This window comes from Acomys minous, assembly GCF_964271855.1.
Source record: "Acomys minous genome assembly, chromosome: 17".
NCBI classification, from domain to species: Eukaryota; Metazoa; Chordata; class Mammalia; order Rodentia; family Muridae; genus Acomys; species Acomys minous.
In genome coordinates this window covers 21,958,305-21,979,281 of record NC_140500.1, presented here as the reverse complement: position 1 = coordinate 21,979,281, position 20,977 = coordinate 21,958,305, and the positions used below count along the sequence as shown (strand labels likewise).

The window sequence follows — 20,977 nt, the reverse complement described above, 5'->3', positions numbered from 1 at the left end:
AGAGATCCACCTGCCTCCGCCTCCTGAGTGATGGGATTAAAGGTGTGTGCGCGCCACCACTGCCCAGCTCCTAACCTTTTTAAGTCTACGAAAACCTTGAACATACTTTTCATGGTCTCTATTCTATTGCTGTGAAGAGACATCACAGCCAAGGCAACCTACAGAGGAAAGCTATTAACTGCTAACAGTTCCAGAGGGTTAGTTCCTTGTCATCACGGGGAAGGCATGTACCATCAGGCAGGCGCGGTGCTGGAAAAGAACCTGAGGTCTCCCATGTGGTCCACAAGTTGCAGGCAGAAAGAGACCGAGACTGGGCCTGACATGGGCTTTTGAAGGCTTTGACCCTCAAAGCCCCCTCCCAAGGGACACACCTCCTCCAGCAAGGGCACAGTTTGAAGGGGACTGAGCCTTCAAACATGTGTGCCTATCGGGGCCATCTCTGTGTTCGTGATGTGTTGCTTTTGTGAGAAGCAACGCAGCCACACGCAACACGGAAGAAGCAGCTGACTCTCTCGGGTTGGCATGTGCTCTAGAATGCCAACCCTTCCAAGCACCCGATTCCTCTAAGAGCAGGACCACCCACCTCCCCACGTGCTCCCTAACCATCCCACACTCACCAAGCCACGAGTGGGTGTCTTCCCTTGCTGGGTGCAGGGTGAAGTCCTCTACCTCAAGCTGTGGCTCCTGATCTTGGCCTTACAGCTTGAGCTGTAGGGATTTGGAGATGCCTCGGCTAGACCACAGCCCTGCTCCTGCCAGACAAGGAGCCTCCAGGTGCTGTGGCTGGGACCGAAATGACTAAGGGCTTGAACTCAAGTTCAAGGAAGTTCACATTCAAGGAAGATTCAAGTTCCTGGGTCACAATCTTCACGTTCTCCAAGAGGCATCGCGGCGATGTAACTGAAGGGGAGAAAAGATTAGCCCATGACAGGCAGAAGTCCAGTCATAAGAAGCATCACAGTACCCACAACTGACACATAGAGTAAAAGAATACTCCAGAAAAGCTGGGTATGCGAGTGTGTGCCTGTAATCCCAGTACTCTAGAGACTAAGGCAGCAGGAACACCATGAGTTTGGGGGCCAGTCTGGACTGCAGAGTGAGTTCCAAGGCCAACGTGGGCACGCACCTATAATCATAGGGTCAGGGGTTCAAGACCAGCCTAGCCTCCACTACATAGCAAGTTTAAGGCCTGTCCAGGTTGTATATGACTATATCTCAACAGCCTCCCCCCCCCCCAAAAAAAATGCACAACAGTCAAGGGTCAGCACTCTCCCACTCTGCTCTCTAAAGCCCCCAGCATGATTTTGAAGATTTTTCAATGACAGTGAGAACTATTCCTCGGTCTGCCAGCAGGTGGCCCTGAACCCAGAGTACCTTAAGTCATTTCCAGTAATTTCTGCTTTCCGCCCCACAGGGCCTCCTGTAGCCCCACCTCCTATTGCCTGGCCTGGGCCAAGCACTCTAACCTGTTCCAGAGGCCTGGTCCCCCTAGCTGGAGAACCACCTGTGGAGTTCTCCCTCTACACGCTACACGGGCAAGATGTGAGTTTGCCCCATAGAGGGCCCTGAAGGAGGAAAGGGGCAGGGAGAGAGGAAGGCAGGTCACAGGGTTACATACACACACACACACACACACACACACACACACACACACACACACACACACGGGGGGGGGGGGGGGCGGTGTGGACAGACAGACAACCCAGTGGAAACTAACTGAATTTGTCTGGATGTGGTCTGTTTGAATCATATTTAAAAGCCCCCTAACTTGTACTCTGGGGTGGGTTTGAGACTGGCTGAGGCAGGAGGCCACCTAGCTTAGACAGGACTCCTAAGGGAAAGGAGCCATAGCAATGCCTTCATAGGACAGAAAGCCTGCAGTTTTGGGGATCAGCCTGCCGAGAAACCTGGGTGGGAACCTACACTGACTCCAGTGAGGATGGCGCCATCAGAAAATACCCAACACTCTGGGGCTAAGGACACAGCTGCTGGGCCCCAAGCCTGTCAATACTTTGCCATCACTTGCCACAACCCACTCTATCCACAGGTAGAGCTCTATGACCTCTCCTCGTCTCCCCCTGCTCACTCACAGGTGCTGGCTGCTCCTCTGGGGACTCCTTCATACTTGTCCCACAAAGGCCTCGGTGCTCCTGGCCCAGCAGCTACCGCAGCAACTGACATCCCCCGGATACCCAGAGCCGTATGTCAAAGGCCAGGAGAGCCACACCGACATCGAGGCTTCAGAGGGGTTTGCCGTGAGGCTGTTCTTCCAGGACTTTGATCTGGAGCCGTCCCCAGGCTGTGAAGGGGACTCTGTCATAGTGAGCTCACCTGCAAGGGGCTCTGGGGAGGGAGCCTTCCATGGGTAGTGGGAGGTAACTCTGCCCTGAATTACCCAACTAGAGGAAGGATCAAGTGTCCGAGTCAGAGACCCTGGGGCCTAGCTCAGCCTGTCTACCCAGTACACAACATCCCACCAACATCCCTGTCCAGGGCAACCCCACAAGGTCTGACCAAACTCTTAAAGGGAAGGCCGCAGGGCGGGCCCTGGGTTTTGAGGACTTACAAGGAGACACATAAATATCACTGGTCTACAATCCAGGCAAAGGTCTGGGACTGCACATGCTGTATGTAGGTCTTGTTAATTAGGAAAATGGACATAATTAATGACAAATGATGTAAGTATCAAGTGAGGACCAGCTTCATCTAGAAAGAGAGGTCACAAAATTACAGCAAGGGCATTATTCAAAATAAGAGTCTTTTTAAATCATACTTTATGTTATCTTTTGGGTTCAATTTTATCATATGACAAAACAAGTTTTGCGTATAATTTTGTAATTCATCCTATCCAGATGTGGTGGCTCAAACCTGTTATCCCAGAGCTTAAAAGACTGGGGCAGGGAGATCAGAAGATGAGAGTCTGTCCGGGCTATAGAGCAAGTTCAAAACCAGCCTGGGCTACATAGGGGGACATCTTGTCTCAGACACAAAAACTAAGTCACGCAGGCTAGCTTTGAATTCACAACCCTCCTGCCCCAGCCTTCTGAGTGCTTTGGTTATATGTCTGATTAAAGGGCTAGGGATACAGTTCATTAGTAGAGTGCTTGCCAGGACCTCAGATCCAAATCCCTGTACAGAGGTTGGGTGGGGGGGTGGGGGGGGTGTTTAAGGGGGGTAGGGGTGAGAAGCAGGGGTCTCAGCCTCTGTGAGGGGCAATCATTTACAATTTAGCTGTCCCAGCAGTATTTACCTTCATATGTATAAATGGGGTGCTTATTCTTCTATGCATTTTTGAATATTTGTCTCACGTTCATTTTTCTTTAAACTTCCAACTATAGAAGGTGAGTACTGACTCCAGCTGTAAGACCTTAACCACCCTCAGTCCCCCTCACCCATTCTCCCACTGTCCTGTATTATCAATTAAAACTCCCCAATGTTTATTATTTACAGTTAGGACTTTACAGCACTCGCATCTGAGCACATAGTAGATGGCAATTACATTTCCTTTCTTCTATAGCTTGTGGGTTTCCCAGGAGTCACTCTCCAGTAACTTCCTTAGAAAGGATATGTTATTTTTTTTTTTTTTTGAGACAGGGTTTCTCTGTGTAGCCCTGGATGTCCTGGACTCGTTTTCTTAGACCTGGCTGGTCTCAAACTCACAGTGATTGCCTGCCTCTGCCTTCTGAGTGCTGGGATTCAAGGTATGCGCCACCATGCCCAGCAGAAATTCTAGATGGCTTAAGTGCCTTTGTTTGACCCTCACCTTGGGTGGACAGTTTACCTAGGTATAATATTCCAGATTTGAAGTCATTGCTTCCAGAATGTTGATGACATCGTCTTCTATCTCTAATATTGTTTAAAAGTCTGAGGCTACTATCATTCTAAATCTTCCATTTTTCTATTTAGAATTTTGCAAACATGTCCCTTATTCCAGTGTTCTGAACTTTCATTTGATATGTGCTGTGATACAGATGGCTCTTTGCTCATTGTAGGGTGGAGGAGTGTCCTTAAATCAAGACACTTTTAACCTAGTCCTTTAATTCTGGAAACGTCCTTGCTTTATTAATTTAATAATTTACAAACAACTGCTTCCTTTCACGTTCCTTTTTAATGTGTGTGTGTGTGCATATGCATGCATGCACGCTTTCTCTCACACACGTGTATATATGTGTGTCCCTGTGCTGGCAGGTACCAGTGAAGGCCAGAAGAGGACATCAGACTCCCTGGCGCTGCAGCTACAGGTGCTGTGAGCCACCACTCTCTCCTGCGCTACAGCAGCCACGTGTGGTGGACTTAGTCTCTAGTTCAGTTCTCTGCTCTATTCCGTTTTCCAACTCCTGGTCTTTTTGCTCCGCTTTCTAGACTATTTCTTTGTCTTTCCTTTCTGTGGTGCTAGGAATTGACCCAGGGTCCCCCACACACTGGCAAACGCTCTGCCACTGAGCTGCTGAGCTGCAGTTCAGGCCCCAACTTTCCCCACATTCACATTCAAGCCCTTTTAGTTGATGATTTCTTCATAAAGGACTCATTCTTTCTAAATATGTGGTTCTTACCCCACATGTGCAACATCTGCTTGTTCCCCTCTCGTGGGGATTAGTCTTAAATGTTTCTTCTGTTTTCTGCATTATCAGTGTTTTATCCAAGTTTCTTTTCACCGGTTGCCTGTCTTCACCTCTGCTTTTTGTCCGAGAGACTTTTCTTGCAATGTCTAGTAATATTTGCCTAGCCATTTGTACTTAAGATTAAACCACTAAGCTGCTGATTTAAAGTGCTACATGAATAGCTAACATTTGTCAAGGGATGGGTTTAAAGATGGGATCGCAGCAGCCAGGCATGGTGGCACATGCCTTTAATCCCAGCACTCGGGAGGCAGAGGCAGGTGGATCGCTGTGAGTTTGAGGCCCACCTGGTCTACAAAGCAAGTCCAGGACAGCCAAGGCTACACAGAGAAACCCTGTCTTGAAAAACAAAAGATGGTATCGCAGTTCATTTTCTGCTGCTGTACTGTAACAAAATGCCACAGGCTGGGTGACTTATAAGCAGTGGATGTTTATCTTGCTCGTGGTCTGGAGACTGGGAAGTCCATGAGCATGGTGCTGGTGAGGAGAAGACTTTGCTGTCATAACATGATGGGATGGCAAGCAAGCACAAGAGCAAGGAAAATGTGGGCCTAATTCCTTTTCACTGGGAGCACACTTCTTCAGTAACTAACCCACTCTCACAATAAAGGCACAAATACATTAATTACCTCTTTAAAAACCCATGTCCTGCTGGGCATGGTGGCACTCAGGGAAGCAGAGGCAGGCAGATCGCTCTGAGTTCAAGGCCAGCCTGGTTTACAAAGCAGGTCCAGGACAGCCAAGGCTACACAGAGAATCCCTGGAGGGGGTGGGGGGGCTACCTCTTTTCTCTTTTTGATTTTTTTAAAAGATGTATCTATTTATTATGTATGCAGTGTTCTGCCTGCATGTACACCTGCATGCCAGAAGAGGGCACTAGATGTCATTATAGATGGTTATGAGCCACCATGTGGTTACTGGGAACTGGATGTTTTATGTTTTTGTTTATTGGTTTGTTTGTGTTTTGATGCAGGGTTTCTCTATGTAGCCCTGGCTGTCCTGGAACTCACTCTGTAGTCCAGGCTGGCCTCGGAACTCAGAGATCCTCTGTCTCTGCCTTTTGAGTGCTGGGATTAAAGGCAGAGGGCACCACTACCGACAATGCAACTAAATTATATCCAGCTTTGAGTTAGCCAGATCATAGCAGACAGTGTTAACTGGGTGACCTAGAGGTGTCCTGGGGGACCTTCCAAAGGTTAGCGTGTACATGTCTTTTGCTTGGCACAGTAAGGTTCCTCAGCAAGGTCCCCCCACCACTGGGGGTTCCCAACATTCTGGAAACAAGTTGAGACCAGGGATCAAGGACTAGGAAGCTTCTCAGTGTTGGGTTGGTTGGTGTTCGCTTTACTCCTCTAGTTTTGGTGCTGGACTTTACCACCCATGTCAGGTGTACCCAAGGACCTCAGCCCAGGGCTTCTGGTTTAAGTTCTTCTACCGAGGTCGGTTAGAAAGAGCTGCCTGGTTGGATAGGGTGGAGACTCAGAACCCTGCGGTCTTCCCACCCAGACTTCCTGTCTGCTGGCCTCTTATCAGCCTTTCCCTCATCTCTTTCCCCTGAAAGGTTCTTGGTCCTGCCTAACCCAGAATCTTTGCAGAGCTCAGTGGTGAGAACCTGCTGGCTTCCTGTTGGCTTCCATTTTTCCAAATTCAATTCTCCACTTTGCCATCTGTGTCCACTTTGCCATCTGTGTCCTGGCTGTTATTGGCCATCGTCTCCTCTCACTCTTTCTGTCCTTGCCTGTGGATGCTGCTGTTGGATGTCTAGAGTCCTCTTAACGGGGTTTGAAGTAGGGAAGGAGACAACTCTATGGGAATGCAACCACTGGGACCAGTGCTAAGTTCCTGGGGTGGAGGCAGCTCTGAGCTTCTCACATGCAAGCGCTCCACCGCTGAGCAAAACCCTCGTCTGCAAAGTACTTCCATTCATGCCTGCGAGTTTAACCGGCCATGGCCATATCCAGTTCGGCCTCTGTCTAGCAGGCACCTGCTGTGAGCTCAGTTCCTCTTTAATCACAGACAGTAGGATTGCCTAGACTGGCTCTTCCCTTTTTGTTGAAGAGTTAAAGTTCAAGGATGTGATTTCTCCCTCCTTTCTCCTTCCAGAGAAAGTCACACGAAGAGAGAAAAGGAAGTTCCATGTCCCACAGGGAGTTAAGAACAAAATCTAGATTTACTTTAGACTGTATGGCTCTCAGCTATGTGCTGACTCTTCACTATAGTTAGAAGCCTGAGTAATCTCATTTATTAGACAGTTCATGAGATGAGATTTAAAAAAGAAAGAAAGAAAGAAACTGGAGAACTATCCAGGCATGGTGTTGCATGCCTATAATTCCAGCATTTGGAAGGTGGAAGCAAAAGGATCAGGAATTCAAAGCCAGCCTCGGCTATACAGCAAGTTCGAGACTAGCTACATAGATGCTGACTCAACTCGTTAAGAAAAATAAAAATTGCTTGGGGATGGCTCAGAGGGTAAAGCACTTGCTTCACAAGCAAAAAGACAGGAGCTCAGATCCTCATCACCCATGCTAAGGCAGGGCATGGTGGCACATACCTGCAACCCCAGGCCTAGAGGGGCCATGGCAGAGATAGGGGCCACTGGCCAGCCCAGTGAGAGACCCTGCTTCAGAAAACAACGTGGAGAAGAATGAAAGAGGACATACGGTGTTGACCTCTGGCCGCTGCACATGAACTCAAGAGTGGGTGCACCGCCCTACACACACACACACACACATACACACACACACACACACACACACACACACACACACACACACTGCACACACATACACACACACATACTGCACACACAGTGCTCACACATGCAGAGAGAAGAAATATAAGAAGGGAGGAAGAAGGGGAGGGGAAGTGGATGAGAAGGGAAGGTTAGATCAGGAAAAGGGTGAGGAAGTGCGGGAAAGAGTAAGAGACACTCAAGTCAACCAGCTGAGAAGTGCTTTCTGCCTCCTAATGTGGGCGCTCCATTTGTTGGCATTGAAAGGTCAGTATTGGGCCTGTCTGAGCCAGGCATTTAGAGGGACTGGGAAGTATTTTCCTGCCAAGTTCTCAGTGGATGTGGGCCGTACAGAGTCAGGCTGGACAAAGTCATAAAGAAACTTGAGGTGGCGCACACCTTTAATCCCAGCACTCGGGAGGCAGAGGAAGGCAGATCACTGTGAGTTCGAGGCCAGCCTGGTCTAGAAAGGGAGTCCAGGACAGCCAAGGCTACACAGAGAAACCCTGTCTCAAAAAAAAGAAAGAAAGGAAGGAAGGAAGGAAGGAAGGAAGGAAGGAAGGAAGGAAGAAACGTGAAATTTGTAGAGAGTGGGTGAATGGAAAACTGGCAAGGTGCCTGAGTAAGCCTGGTGTGGTAGCTCAGCTGAGGCAGAAACTGTCACAAACTCAATGCTAGCCTGGGCTACATACTGAGTTCTAGGCCAACCTGGGCTACATTGTGAAACTCCACCTAAAACAAAACAGCCTAGAATAAACCAGATGTGGTGGTATGCATCTGTTATCCTAGCACATGATGGCTGAGGCAAGAGATTCATAAACTTGAGGCCAGTCTTATAGTCTAAGAGAGAGAGAGAAAGAGAGAGAGAAGAAGAAGAGGAGGAGGAGGAGGAGGAGGAGGAGAAGGTGGCAGGGGCAGAAGCATCATCCAGGAAATATAGGTTTATACAAGAGTTTGAGACCTCACCCCAGGCTGTGTAGAGAGACCCACACTGCAAAAACCAAAGACTGAAGTGCACCACTTGCTGAGATTCCATCATAAGCCCTATAGGCGTAGGGAAAACTTTACTAAGTTGAGCAAGAACATCTGGTCTCCAGTATACCCACACCATGTGTGTTTTATGTCCTTGGATTCCCACACTGTGAGGATTTCATGTCAAGTGAACAGAGCAAGAGGGAGAACAGCCCATGAGGAAACGAGAAAGGGCACGGAGCCCAGGCTGTCTTCCCAGAGGGTCTTCTGGCTTCACAGATGTTGGGTGGCTGTAGAAAGTTATTTGGAAGAATGGAAGGGGACAGGTTGGGAGTTATTGTGCGCACGCGCTGATTTGAAGCTGCGGCGCTCGAGGCACTGTGGTGAGAGCTGTTGTACGGTAGCCACCAGGGAAGACTACTCAAGAGTCTGGGTTAAGCCAACAGAAAGTTTATTAGCTGGCCTGCTGCTACACTGCCTGTTGGGGATCCCAGTGTAGGCCTTAGCCTTTCTCAGGATGAACTTTCAAGCACAAGAGAATATATCCTAGGTTGACACATTTCAGTTAACAAGAGTAGCTAGCCAGAAGTGGAACTACAGGAGCCAAAAAGGCAAGTTTAGTTCATTTAGAGACTTTCCCAGAGCTGTGGACGTTGGTGGATTAGGTCTTTGTTTTTATTTTGGCAGGTGGTGCTGCCTACGTGCTGAGTTTAATGGCTCGAATGGCACTTCCATCATGGAGTCAGTTGTGCTAAGGTCTGGGGCCTTGTTACATTTCCCCCACTGGTTTTTGTGAATGAGTCCAATCACACTCATTCTGCTCTGAAGAGGTGCAGTTGGTCCTAAGGACCATTAATTTTACTGACCTGGTACATAATTGGCCATGTAGGTTAAGGTACAGTGCCTTCCTGTGAATTCAGTCAGAGTGAGAACTAAAGGCCCAGCCGGCGCTGAGAGCAGAACAGCTCGCCAGGGGGACCAAGAGGACAAAGATGGGTACCAATTATCCGGCCTACATCTCTGTCTCTTTTTCTTTCTGAGTTTTTTGTTTTTATAATTTCTCCTAATGGATCAGCATAGGAACAACAGGTTTCTCCCAAAGCCACCATACAGAGACCTACTTATCTCATGAGAAATAAGTGTGAGCCTCTCGGGTTCTGTAGGGCCACTTCTGGAAGGAGGGCTGCTGCTGTTTTAATTCAAAAATAGAAACTTTTAATACCTCTAGGTCCTGATCAACCTGTGTGCTTGGTTTTTTGTTTTTGTTTTGTTTTGTTTTGTTTTGTTTTGTTTTAATCTCCCATGATAAAGACTGTCTGTACCATGTCTGTACCAGCTCCAACCAGGAGTGAAATGAAAGAAGGCATGGCTTTTTTTCCCCCTTTCTTTCTCTTTTAATAGTTCGGTGTCCATCTCAAAATGTACTTTTTCCCCCTTCCCCATGATATGGGTATACCAGAGACAGAATGTGTACTAAGATGTGTAGAAGTGTTTTCTCGGTTTGGAAAGCGTTCGCAGAGGCATATTTAGTCAAACCACTAGTACCTGCCCACCAAGTGGCCTTGGGGTCACAGCAACATTGCTGCTGTCCACATGAGCTACCCACAAGGCAGAGCAGCAGGCGTCAGAATAAGGAGGCGTGCCTAGGTAAAAGGATTTGGATATGAGACAACTTCCAGGTCCTCTCACATTAATTTGGGCTGTCCCGGTCACTGTGAGCTTTGTTAGTCAATAGGCTAGCGGTGTGGTTACTTCCTGTCCCTATTGGAGCCTGGGGCCAGAGCTCTAAGCTTGACAGCAATCCTGGTCCATCTCTGTATGGGAATGATTAACTAAGCCATGGACCTTGTCAAGAGTGGAAAATAGAGATGGGATCCAGGAAAGTAGGAGGTGGGACTCTGGCCCTGGGTGTGTTGAATGCTTTGGAGAGGAGAGTTGGTTGGGCCTGGCATATGTAGGACCCAAAGGCCTAGTTTAAATCTTTCCCTCAGGTCTCTTCCTGTGGCATAAAGTCTGACTCCCCAAGTTTTCCCTGTTTTCCCAAAACCAAAATCTCTTTAAATGAATTTTCCAGGAAGCCTCTATTTCACAACCCCAATTTTGTGCAATGGAAACTCCCTTGCTTTCAGCAACTAGAGGGGCCAGCCACAGGGCTTGCATAAAATTGTAAACTCTGGACTCCTGTCTCAAAAGGTAAACTTCCACATCTTTTTTTCAATACAGTCAAAATTTTAAGTGGGCACCAGTGAGAAAATGTCAAGATGAATTATGAGCCGCTGGTCTGTACTCACATTCAGATGCCCTCCCTGAACCTGTCTTCCTCAGTTCTCAAGCCCCACCTGAGGGCAGCGGGCACTGGACCACGGCCCTGCATCCATGCAAAACATAAGATTCAGGAGAAGGTAAAAGGAGGAGGGAGTGGAAGGGCCCAGGACCTGATAAAAACCTTGATATTAATGGGTCCATAATCTGATGACAGTCTATGTGATGGCAGCCGTGGCTTCTGTTCTTGGCCTGGATGTGACAGACCCATAGTGTAAGGACAGCCACTGTCACGGACCTAGGAACAGAGAAAATCACTGTGTAGCTTCCTTTCAAGGTTGGCTCCAGCACCCCTTTGGCTACCTGCTTGGCCTAGATAGTATTACTGGCCTCAAACAAGGAGAAGCTGGTAGTGGACTTGGAGGTTGCCTGGATCTTTTGTGTAGTTCAGTGACTAGCCTGTGTGGAGGACTGGAGGGAGTGGAATGGTTAGAGAGTTTTACCACTGCTAGTCTCTGAAGCAGTAGGGGAGGTCTTCCAACCATAATCTCATGAGGGTAAATCCTTCCCTATATGGGGTGCCGAAGCAAAGGAAAGGAATTCTGTCACCCTCTTGCCGAACTCTAATGAAAGTGCTGTTAGAGTTTCTTTTAATGTCCTGGTTTGTTGTTGTTTTCTGTTTGTTTGTTTGTTTTTGTTTGGGGGTTGGTTTTTATGAGGCAGGGTTTCTCTGTGTAGCCTTGGCTGTCCTGGACTCACTTTGTAGACCAAGCTGGCCTCGAACTCAAAGAGATCCACTTGCCTCTGCCTCCCAACTGCTGAGATTAAAGGCGTGCGCCACCCCCCCCCAAGCCGGCTTTAATGTCCTGTTTATTCTTTCTATCTACCCAGAACTCTGATGTCTATATATACAATCAAGTTTCCAATCCATGCCTAAAGCTTTTACTATTGAGATGTTTTGGTTATGAAAGCTGGCCATTGTCAGACTCAGTTTCTACGGGGAGGCCTATCAGGGGACCAGTTCCTGGAGGAGCTTTTCAGCTACTAATTCAGTCGTTTCAGTCCGGATGATGAACACTTCTACACACCTGGAATAGGTATCTGTAAAAACTAGGAAGTCCTTGCATCCTTCCCTGGCAGGCTGGGTCTTGGTGAGGCCACTTTCCCCAGAGTTCACGTGAATGTTGGCCTCTCGTTCAGACTCCTTCCTGCATAGGACTCTCCGTTTTGGATTTTACCTGAATACAAACTGGCATCTGGCTGAGACATCCTGAGACCCAGGCTGTTCAGTCTAGGTATAACATACCTTGGTCTGGTCAGAGAGTCTTGTGGACCCAGATGAGTAGCTTAGTGAGGGTCAGTTACCAGAGTCCACCATGTTGTTTCTAGGAGAACGATCTGGTGTCCTCCATCAACCTGTGGGCTCCAGGTCTCTATTTCCTCTTGGTTTGTACTATGGAGTCTCAGGCAGCACTGGCTTGGGGAGATGTCATCAGAATATTAACAGACTCTGTTTCTCTTGTTGGGCTCCAAGGTCAGCAAGCCAGTTATTCTTGCCTTGGGGGAATTTTCTTTTTGATGTCCAAATTCACTCCAGGAGGGCCAAGATTTTCTTTTTGTTTTAAACGGCCTTTCTCCCAGTGGTGAGAAGGCCCCCTTTCTCTCTAGATCATACTGTGGACATGCCTGGTAGTGAAAGCACAGCAACTGTCCGTGTGTGTGGTGGTGGACTTTCCTTTTCTGCATCCAAGAGCCTGGGTCAGATCGATCCACTCTGCTCTCTGAGCTGAGGTACCTGGTTTGGGCCCAAATCATTTTAGTTAAAGCAGCTACTGCTGCTCCCACATACCTGGCTTTATTTTTCATCTCGTGACATCATAAGCGAACCTCTACAGGTCGTCATCAGGCAAGAAGGTGGCAGGATTGATAGTGGTGGCTTTCTCTAACTGGACTCAGAGGTGGTCCAGGAGTAGGGCCTGGTCCTGGGTCACACAGGCATTAGACAGCCAGCATTCTGGTGCTCCTTAGAGGAGGGTATCAATGGGGCTCTGTGGGTATTCTGACCCAGGGTTAACTTGTTTGGTTTTTTGTTTATTTTTTGTTTTCATTAGATTAGCAGTAGCCACCACAGCTCTTAGACAGGCGGACTATTCTGAGGCTCCAGGGCCCATTTATCTGTTACAGAACATTTCCACGGCCCCAAAGTTTGGGTTAAAATCTGTTTTGTAATCTCTTTTGTTCGTGTACAAACAGATGAAAGGGTTTTTGAGACATCTGGAAGTTCTAGGGCAAGAGCTGAAGTCAGAGCAGTTTTTAAAGCTTCAAATGTCCTTTGTTTAGTCTCAGTCCAGATTAAGGGCGCAGTGCCCACCCCCCAACCATGTGCTGGTGTATAGAGGCCTTGCTCTACTGCAGACTCTGGTGTCCAGAGATACCTGGCTATACCTAGGACCTCTCAACCCTGTCTCTTAGTCTTTGGGGTTGGGATCTGAAAGGTGGCAGCAACCCTACTCTGAGACAGGCTCCTCTTGCCTCCTCTCAGCTGGTAGCCAAGATAGGTAGGGAGCCTCTGATGCACAAAGTTGGCCTTTCTTAACTGACATTCTGCAGGCCCAATAGCTACAACTCTCGCAGCAATCTCTCAGTGGCCCTTTCTTTCTTTACTTCAGCTTTAGCATTTAGTGTCTCATCAAACAGGGCTGGAGAATTTTTAAGTCCTTGGGGAAACCTGGTCCAGGTAAGTTAGGTGCCGTAACCTCCTCGGGGTCTGTCCATGTAAAAGCAAAAATGGGTTAACTCACCTCTACCAATGGGAGAGTTAAGAATACATATTTCAGATGCAAGTGTATACCTGTTCCTCTGGAGGAATCAGAATCATGAGGATCAGAGGTCCCAGGTTTCTTCACAGGCAAGAGAAGAACATTCCAGGGTGACTGGCAGGGCACCAGGTGCCTGTCTCTCCAAGGCAGGCATTATGGACTGCAGTTTCCCTTTTTGTTTCCAGGTTATTGGGTATTGTTTAATCTGGACGAGGGTTGAACATTTATAGGTGCTATCATTAAAAATAACTGGAGTGAGCCAAGCATGGTGGCACACATCTTTAATCCCAGCACTTGGGAGGCAGAGGCAGGCAGATCGCTGTGAGTTCGAGGCCAGCCTGGTCTACAAAGTAAGTCCAAGACAGCCAAGGCTACATAGTGAAATCTTGTCTCAAAAAAAACAGAGAGAGAGAGAGAGAGAGAGAGAGAGAGAGAGAGAGAGAGACCTTCAGCTAGGAGATAGTCTTCTGACAGAGAGTAAGACACCATCTTTGCTGGGTGTCTGTAAGTCTAACTGTATCCCATCAGCAGAGAAGGTGACGGTGATTTTGAGTTTATGCAAAAGGTCTTATCTCTTGAGCAGCCTGTGTTGTTAAACACCTCCTGAGTTACCTCCAGCAACCAGGACTTATTTATACCTTTTCTAAAAAAAACTTTTACAGTTTTTTTTCCTAATATCTCGGTGACAATGGAAATCATTTTAGCAGCTGTATTTATTCCTTCAAAAAAGGACCTAGACAAAATTGTTTAAAGTCTCCTTGGTCTGTGTTGAACAGAAGGGAAAATCCACTCTATACAAGCCATACTGGGCAGAAGTGATCCCTTTGCCTAACCCAAGAGTAGTTTTTCTGATTTTTTTTCAGGGAATGGTGGGTTTCACATTTCCCAATTATATGGAATGTTGGTTGAAAAGGAGGCACAAATTATGAAAGGAGAAGGCGTCGACTTCCCCCTTTCTTTAGGGCTGCTTAGAGCAGGCAGGGAAGCAGAGAGAATGCACAGGGTAGGGGAGGGTGTGGAGCTATTTCTCCCTCATGTCTACATCTGCTAAGATGTCAGGGAGCCCTGGACAAGAGAGACCCAGCCCTTCCCAGCACCTCCACACAGGGACCAGCCCAACCTGGACCATAAACAGGAGTCAAGCAATAAAGCAAATGGACACTTTGGGAGTGAGGCAGGTGGGGTGGGTTTGCTTGTTTGTTTGTTGTTTTGTTTGTTTGTTTGTTTTCTTTTTTTCCTCCCCCACGCCTTTTTGGCTTGTTGTTATTGTTGTTTTGTGTTTGATATGGTTTTGTTTTGTTTTTTTTTTTTGTTTTTCTGGATGACTTGGCAAAGCCAAAAGGATTTGGGTCCCCAACATGAGAGTTGTTAAGCTTGGGAGAGAGGCAATGCAGGGAGAGTCTCACACCAGAGAAAGCCACTGGTCAATACAGAGAAAGAGAACTGAGAAAAATATACAGAAAGATGGGGGGTAGGGAGAGAGAGAGAGACAGAGAGAGAGAGAGACAGAGAGACAGAGACAGAGACAGAGACAGAGACAGAGACAGAGACAGAGACAGAGACAGACAGACAGAGAGACAGAGAGACAGAGAGAGCCCCAGTAAAGACAACCAAGAGTGACCACCACACACTCATACACCTAAACAGAAGATTCAGTGACACTTCACACATGGATCCAAGACACTGGGTCAGCACCACATCTGACCTTTCCTGTGTGTCCAAACAGAAGGCACCTTAACCAGACTTAACCTCCAGAGGTGACAGACCAGACTTTCTAATTCGTTTCCTTGTGAGGTGGAAGTGTCAGATCTCTCTGACATGTCGTTAGGCAGCCATTGATCAAAGAGAGTCCTGGGAACCCGGACCATCTCAGGTTGCACGCCCACCAGGAGCCCTTTGACCTCCATACTCGGTCTCTGCTCCGAGGGGATCTAAGACCCCTGGTGTCTTGAGGTCTCATCTCTGGGAAACTTCCAGAAACATAGTGAAATATCCAGCAGAGAAGACTATTGGTTTAAGCCAATAAAAAGTCTTTATTAGTTGGCCAGTGACTATACTGGTTGTACAGGACCCCAGTGTAGCACTGGACCTTTCTCGGGGAGAGCTTTTGAGCACAAAAAAAACTAAAACCAAACCAAACCTGGGTTGGCATACTCCAGTCAATAAGAACATTAGCCAGAAGCAGAACTGTGAAAGCCAAAAAGTAAGGTGAGTGCATTGAGATTCTTGCCCAGAACTTTGGTCTTTGATGGATTCGCTCTTTGTTTTCCTTTCAGCAGGTGGTGCTGCCTGCATGCTGGGTTTTACGGCCTGAACGGCCCTTCCATCATGGAGTCAGTTGTGCTAAGGTCTGGGTACTAAGGCCTAGGGGGTCTGTTACAAGTATCAGGGACTCAATATTGGGCAAAGCAGATGTAGTCTTTTCTTAGAAATTACAATCCAGTGAGAAATGCAGAGAGTCAAGGAATCTTCTGGAAGGGAAAAAAAAGCAGTAAGTTTTACAAGGTAATTAGGGGTAAGAGAGCATTAACTATATGGTCATTCTGGAGGACCCTTGGGGGTCAATAATAAGACAAAACACTAATTCAGGAAGACCTCAACATGAACAGCTTCTGGGCTCCACAAAAGTGCATCATTTCCCAGAAGAGCTGAAGGGATGGCAGGCATGACCCCGCACCCTGTGGCCAGTGGCACAGACTTGCCCCACACTTCCTGTCCTCTGCTTCCTCTTTCAGATTTCAACCAGAGGAACAGATGCAACCCGGCTGTGTGGGCAGCAGGGCTCCCCTCTGGGGAGCCCTCCTGGCCTCAGGGAGTTTGTGTCCTCAGGGAGAAGTTTGCGGCTGACCTTCCGAGCACGCTCTTCCTCCAAGAACGAGACCACAAACCTCCACAAAGGCTTCCTGGCTCTCTACCAAGCCATAGGTGAGGGTCCCTCCTGGAGTGTAGGCAGAGAATCTTTGTGACCCCATTCCTGGTCCCTGACCCTTGACGGACCAAGTGGAAGCATGAGTGACAGGTGGGACTTGGGGATGCCTGAACTGACTCTATCCTTGTCCCAGTGCTGACCTTGCTAGTGAGCAGCCCAGTTAGGAGGCCGTCATAGCTTGGCTCCAGCCATTACTTTCAGGAAAGTTTACAGGCCCTATGTGCAGATCAAGAGAAATCAGAAAGCCAGGTGAGTGGGTGGAATTCTCAAACAGCGACTTGCTTTTTGGAAAAAGTAATATTTGCACCTAACAAATACCTTTTAAATTCACGTGTGGAAAGTAAGACTTCTTTGATCTCTGGCCTTTGTCACTGACCACACTTTCCAGAAGCATCCTTGCTTTCCAGATACCAGATATTCACCCAAAGGCATCCCACACCCTTGAGGACACGTTGCATCTGTTTGTTGTATTGTGTACAGAACGTTCTGGGGCTGCCATTTTAAGTGCAGTATGCCTTTTTTTTTTTTTAAGACTCATTTATTTATTTATTAGATTTATTTATTTTTATTATGTGTGTGAGTGTTTTGCTTGCATGTATGTCTGTGCATCATGTGTGTGCCTAGTACCTACAGAGGCCAGAAGAGGGCATCAGATCACCTAGTGCTAGAGTGCTAGAAGTGTTATGTGGGTGCTGGGACCTGAACCTGGGTGCTCCGGAAGAGCAACAAATGGTCTTCACTGCTCAGCCATCTCTCCAGCCCCAACTCCAGGATGTCTTTTGGGCCTTCTCTCGTGCATACAGTGAGCATTGACACGTTGTGCTTTTAATAGCCCACACTATTACCTTCACTGCTGTCATATATATTTAGTGAGTCCGTCAAGGATACTTTCTTGCCACCAACAATGTGGCTGTGTATAACCTTACACACACATCTTTGAGCAGAGGTATGGCAATTTCTTTGGGGTAAATTCTTAGCAGGTTAAATGCTGGGTTACAACACAGTCACATTTTTAAATTTGGTAGCTGTTTAACTTCTCTCCAGAGAAGTTTTGCTAATTAATACTCTCAGCAGCTATGTTTGCAAAGGCTAGTTTATCCACAACTCACTTCTAACTGTTGTTTTCAAGCTCTTGGAGTTCTGAAAACCTGATCAATGAAAAACAGTTTGGGGCCTGGAGAGATGGCTCAGAAGTTAAGAGCACTGCCTGCTCTTCCAAAGGTCCTGAGTTGAATTCCCAGCAACTACACGGTGGCTGACAACCATCTATAATGAAATCTGGTGCCCGCTTTTGGCTTGCAGGTGTACATTCAGGCAAAACATTGTATACATAGTAAATAAATAAATCTTTAAGGGAAAAAAAAGAGTTCGTATTTTGCTAAGTCCTGTGCACTGACCATCTAGACACTGCCAGAACCATCCCCTGAGTTGCCAGTTCACAAGTCTGTGCAAAGCCCTGAGAAGTGCTGTTTCTCTACAGCTGTGAGCCAGCCCAATGGGGATGCTGAGGCCATCACCACATCTGGAGCTGACCCTCCCAAGATTCAGAACCGCTGCCAAGATCCCTATTATCAGGCGGGACAGACTGGTGAGTCCCCGCCTGCTGAGGAAGCACTTCCTACCAAAAGGCCTGAGGCCTTCTGAGCCTGTCCTCCTAGCTGGACACCCCCAATTCTTTGCTGTCCCTCATTCTGCTCTGCAGGGACAATTAGTGGCCCATCCTTGGGGGATCCAAATGACAGACAGGATGGAGAGGACGTTCTTCACTGTGTGCCGGGTGAGTAGCCACGTGTCTGGTGCTGTTGCAGTGGCCAGGTGCCAGCAGGCCTCAGCTGTACCTGGGAGGCTGGCACATGAGGTGAAAGGAAAATACTGGGATAGAAAATGGAGGTGAGGAGCTGGAGAGATGGCTCAGAGGTTAAGAGCACTGACTGCTCTTCCAGAGGTCCTGAGTTCAATTCCCAGCAACTACAGGGTGGTTCACAGCCATCTATAGTGAGATCTGGTGCCCTCTTCTGGCATGAAGGAAGAACACTGTATACTTAATAAATAAATCAATCTTTAAAAAAGAAAGAAAGAAAGAAAAAATGGAGGTGAAGAAAACACACACAGCTGTGAGAGGTGGTGCACACCTGTAGTCCCGGCACTCGGGGAGGCAGAGGCAGGTGGATCTCTGTGAGTTCAAGGCCAGCCTGGTCTACAAAGAGGGTCCAGGACAGCTAAGGCTACACTGAGAAACCCTGTTTCGAAAAAAACAAAAACAAAAACAAAAAGAGAAAAAGAAAGAAAGAAAAGAGAGCACATACAAATGTGCATGGGTGTGTGTGCACACGCACACACATACACACACACAGCCTCTCTCTGCCCCGCCCCAATGACCTGTCAACAATTAATCTACTTTCTGTCTCAGTAAGTTCATTTTGGGCATTTCGTACAAATGGAATCATGTAAGACTTTTTATGACTGGCTTCTCCCCTTAGCATGATAAAATCAAGGTCATACACGTTTTAACCTCACCTCAATCTTTTTTTGTGTGTACGTATTATGTTTTTGTGACAATCTTATATATCCCTATATGAGAATGGCCTTGAACTCCCTATGCAGCCAAGGATGGCCTTGAACTCCTGATTTTTCTGCCTGTTTCCCAAGTTCTGGGACTACAAGCATACACCATGCTGCCTGTAAAAATCCATATTTTCAAATGAAAGCACTGTCCACCACCACCACCACCACCACCACCAAGTCTGATCTATGGGACATTGCAGGGCAGCCTGGGTTGGAGTGTAGGTGACATGGGAGACGTTACAAAGGAAAGAGGGACACAGAAAACAGGCAAGAGGCACTGAAGACAAACTGAGGACAGGAGACAGCACAGCAGGGTTAAGAAAGGGGCTGGAAAATGTCTGAAACAGCAGGAAAGGGCCCCACTGTCCTGTGCTGCACAGGATTTGTGCCTCATGGTGTCAGGAATGATTCTCTGCTCACCTCAGTACTTTTGCCTTACACGCTTGGAAGGTCCTGGCCCTCTCCTGAGTCTGGAAACTTCCTACACCTACCACACCACCTCATGGGCCTCGAGGGTAACCTCCTACAGCTGTTGATTGCGTGCCTCACCTCTCCTCTCTTGCAGTCTGTGGAAGACCAGTCATCCCCGTTACCCAGGACCCAAAGACTTCCGGTTCTTCCCGAGCTAAGCTGGGCAACTTTCCCTGGCAAGCCTTCACCAGTATCTATGGTCGTGGCGGCGGAGCCCTGCTGGGTGACAGATGGATCCTGACTGCTGCCCATACCATATACCCCAAGGACAGCATCTATCTCAGAAAGAACCGGAGTGTAGAAGTGTTTCTGGGTCACACAGACATAGACGAACTACTGAAACTGGGGACCCATCCTGTCCGTAGGGTGGTGGTTCACCCGGACTACCGCCCGCACGAATCCCATAACTTCAATGGGGACATCGCTCTCTTGGAGCTTCAACACAGTGTCCCTCTGGGCCCCAACCTCCTCCCCGTCTGTCTGCCCGACAACGAGACCGTGTACCACAGCGGCCTGTGGGGCTACGTCAGTGGGTTTGGTGTGGAGATGGGCTGGCTAACGACAAAGTTGAAATACTCAAAGCTGCCTGTAGCTCCCCGGCAAGCCTGTGAAGCCTGGCTCCGCCAGAAGCAGCGGACCGAGGTGTTTTCCGACAATATGTTCTGCGTTGGGGACGAGTTGCAGACGAATAGCGTCTGCCAGGGAGACAGTGGCAGCGTCTACGTGGTGTGGGACGATCGTGCTCGCCACTGGGTGGCCACAGGCATTGTATCCTGGGGCGTCGGGTGTGGCAAGGGGTATGGCTTCTACACCAAAGTACTCAATTATGTGGATTGGATCAAGAGGGTGATGGAAGGTAAGGACTAACGGAGGGGCGGGGAGAGGCTGAGCAGTGGCCAAGCAGCGCTGTGGAGGTCCCAGCCAAGATTGTGCAGGAGTGAGGATCCACTTGGAGCCAGGGAACCCGATTTAAGTCACCGATTCAGCAACCCCAATCAAGAGGAAGCCCCTCCCCCAACCTACAGCATCCCAAATCAGAGACTGCACCCGTCTCACAGACTGTTCTCCTGGGCTTTGTACCAGGGGAGCCCTGTGCATCTAAGCAACTTTTGCTTAGAGCATCCTTTCGTTTGTTCAAGGCGGGATATCACTCTGTAGCCCAGGCTGGCCTCAGACCCATGGCCGTGCTCCCGCTTCCGGCTCGCAAACACAGCGTCATCATGTTCGTCTTTTTAATCCTCTCCCTCATCTACTGACAGTTTCTTCTGTATTTACTCATGGCCTTGTGTTTCTGAACTATTCCCAAGACCCTTACGATGACCTTCAAATACGCAAAGCAGATGGCTTCCCCACCTATCCCAACTCCTACACGCCGTTATAGTAATACTTCCTTTTTCGTTTTACATCTGCGGGAATCCGGGGGCATCACCTGTTACCTCACCTAATGGTGGCTCTGTGCTGGCAAAGGGTGTGTTGTCCCTGTCTCACAATGAGGAGTTGCTAAGTGCGGTGGCTCATGGAAGTACCACAGCTGGCTCTTGCTTGAGGTTTCAGGCCTCCCCACAAGCTGAGCAAGTGATACACAGCCAACATCCAAGCCACTGGGGGT

The 20,977-nt window shown here is 48.2% G+C and overlaps 1 protein-coding gene across 2 annotated transcripts; it reads left to right on the top strand.

Annotated features, from left to right (window-relative positions):
• The first annotated feature begins 1,446 nt into the window (after positions 1-1,446).
• C1RL (complement C1r subcomponent like) lies at positions 1,447-20,724 on the top strand. Of its 2 annotated transcripts, XM_084766793.1 has the most exons (6): positions 1,447-1,542; positions 2,093-2,321; positions 16,139-16,328; positions 17,813-17,920; positions 18,035-18,109; positions 19,463-20,724. In XM_084766793.1, coding segments are annotated over exons 1-6 (1,377 nt in total). In that variant the 5' UTR covers positions 1,447-1,540; the 3' UTR covers positions 20,236-20,724. The 2 variants fall into 2 exon arrangements, with proteins under 2 accessions (XP_084622919.1, XP_084622920.1); XM_084766794.1 differs by lacking the exon at positions 18,035-18,109.
• Positions 20,725-20,977: the final 253 nt, after the last annotated feature.

Excerpts from the sequence above, each read along its gene's own strand:
- C1RL (XM_084766793.1), top strand. Across the intron at positions 2,322-16,138 it reads GTGAAGGGGACTCTGTCATA|ATTTCAACCAGAGGAACAGA; the intron begins GTGAGCTCACCT and ends TTCCTCTTTCAG. Across the intron at positions 18,110-19,462 it reads CGTTCTTCACTGTGTGCCGG|TCTGTGGAAGACCAGTCATC; the intron begins GTGAGTAGCCAC and ends CCTCTCTTGCAG.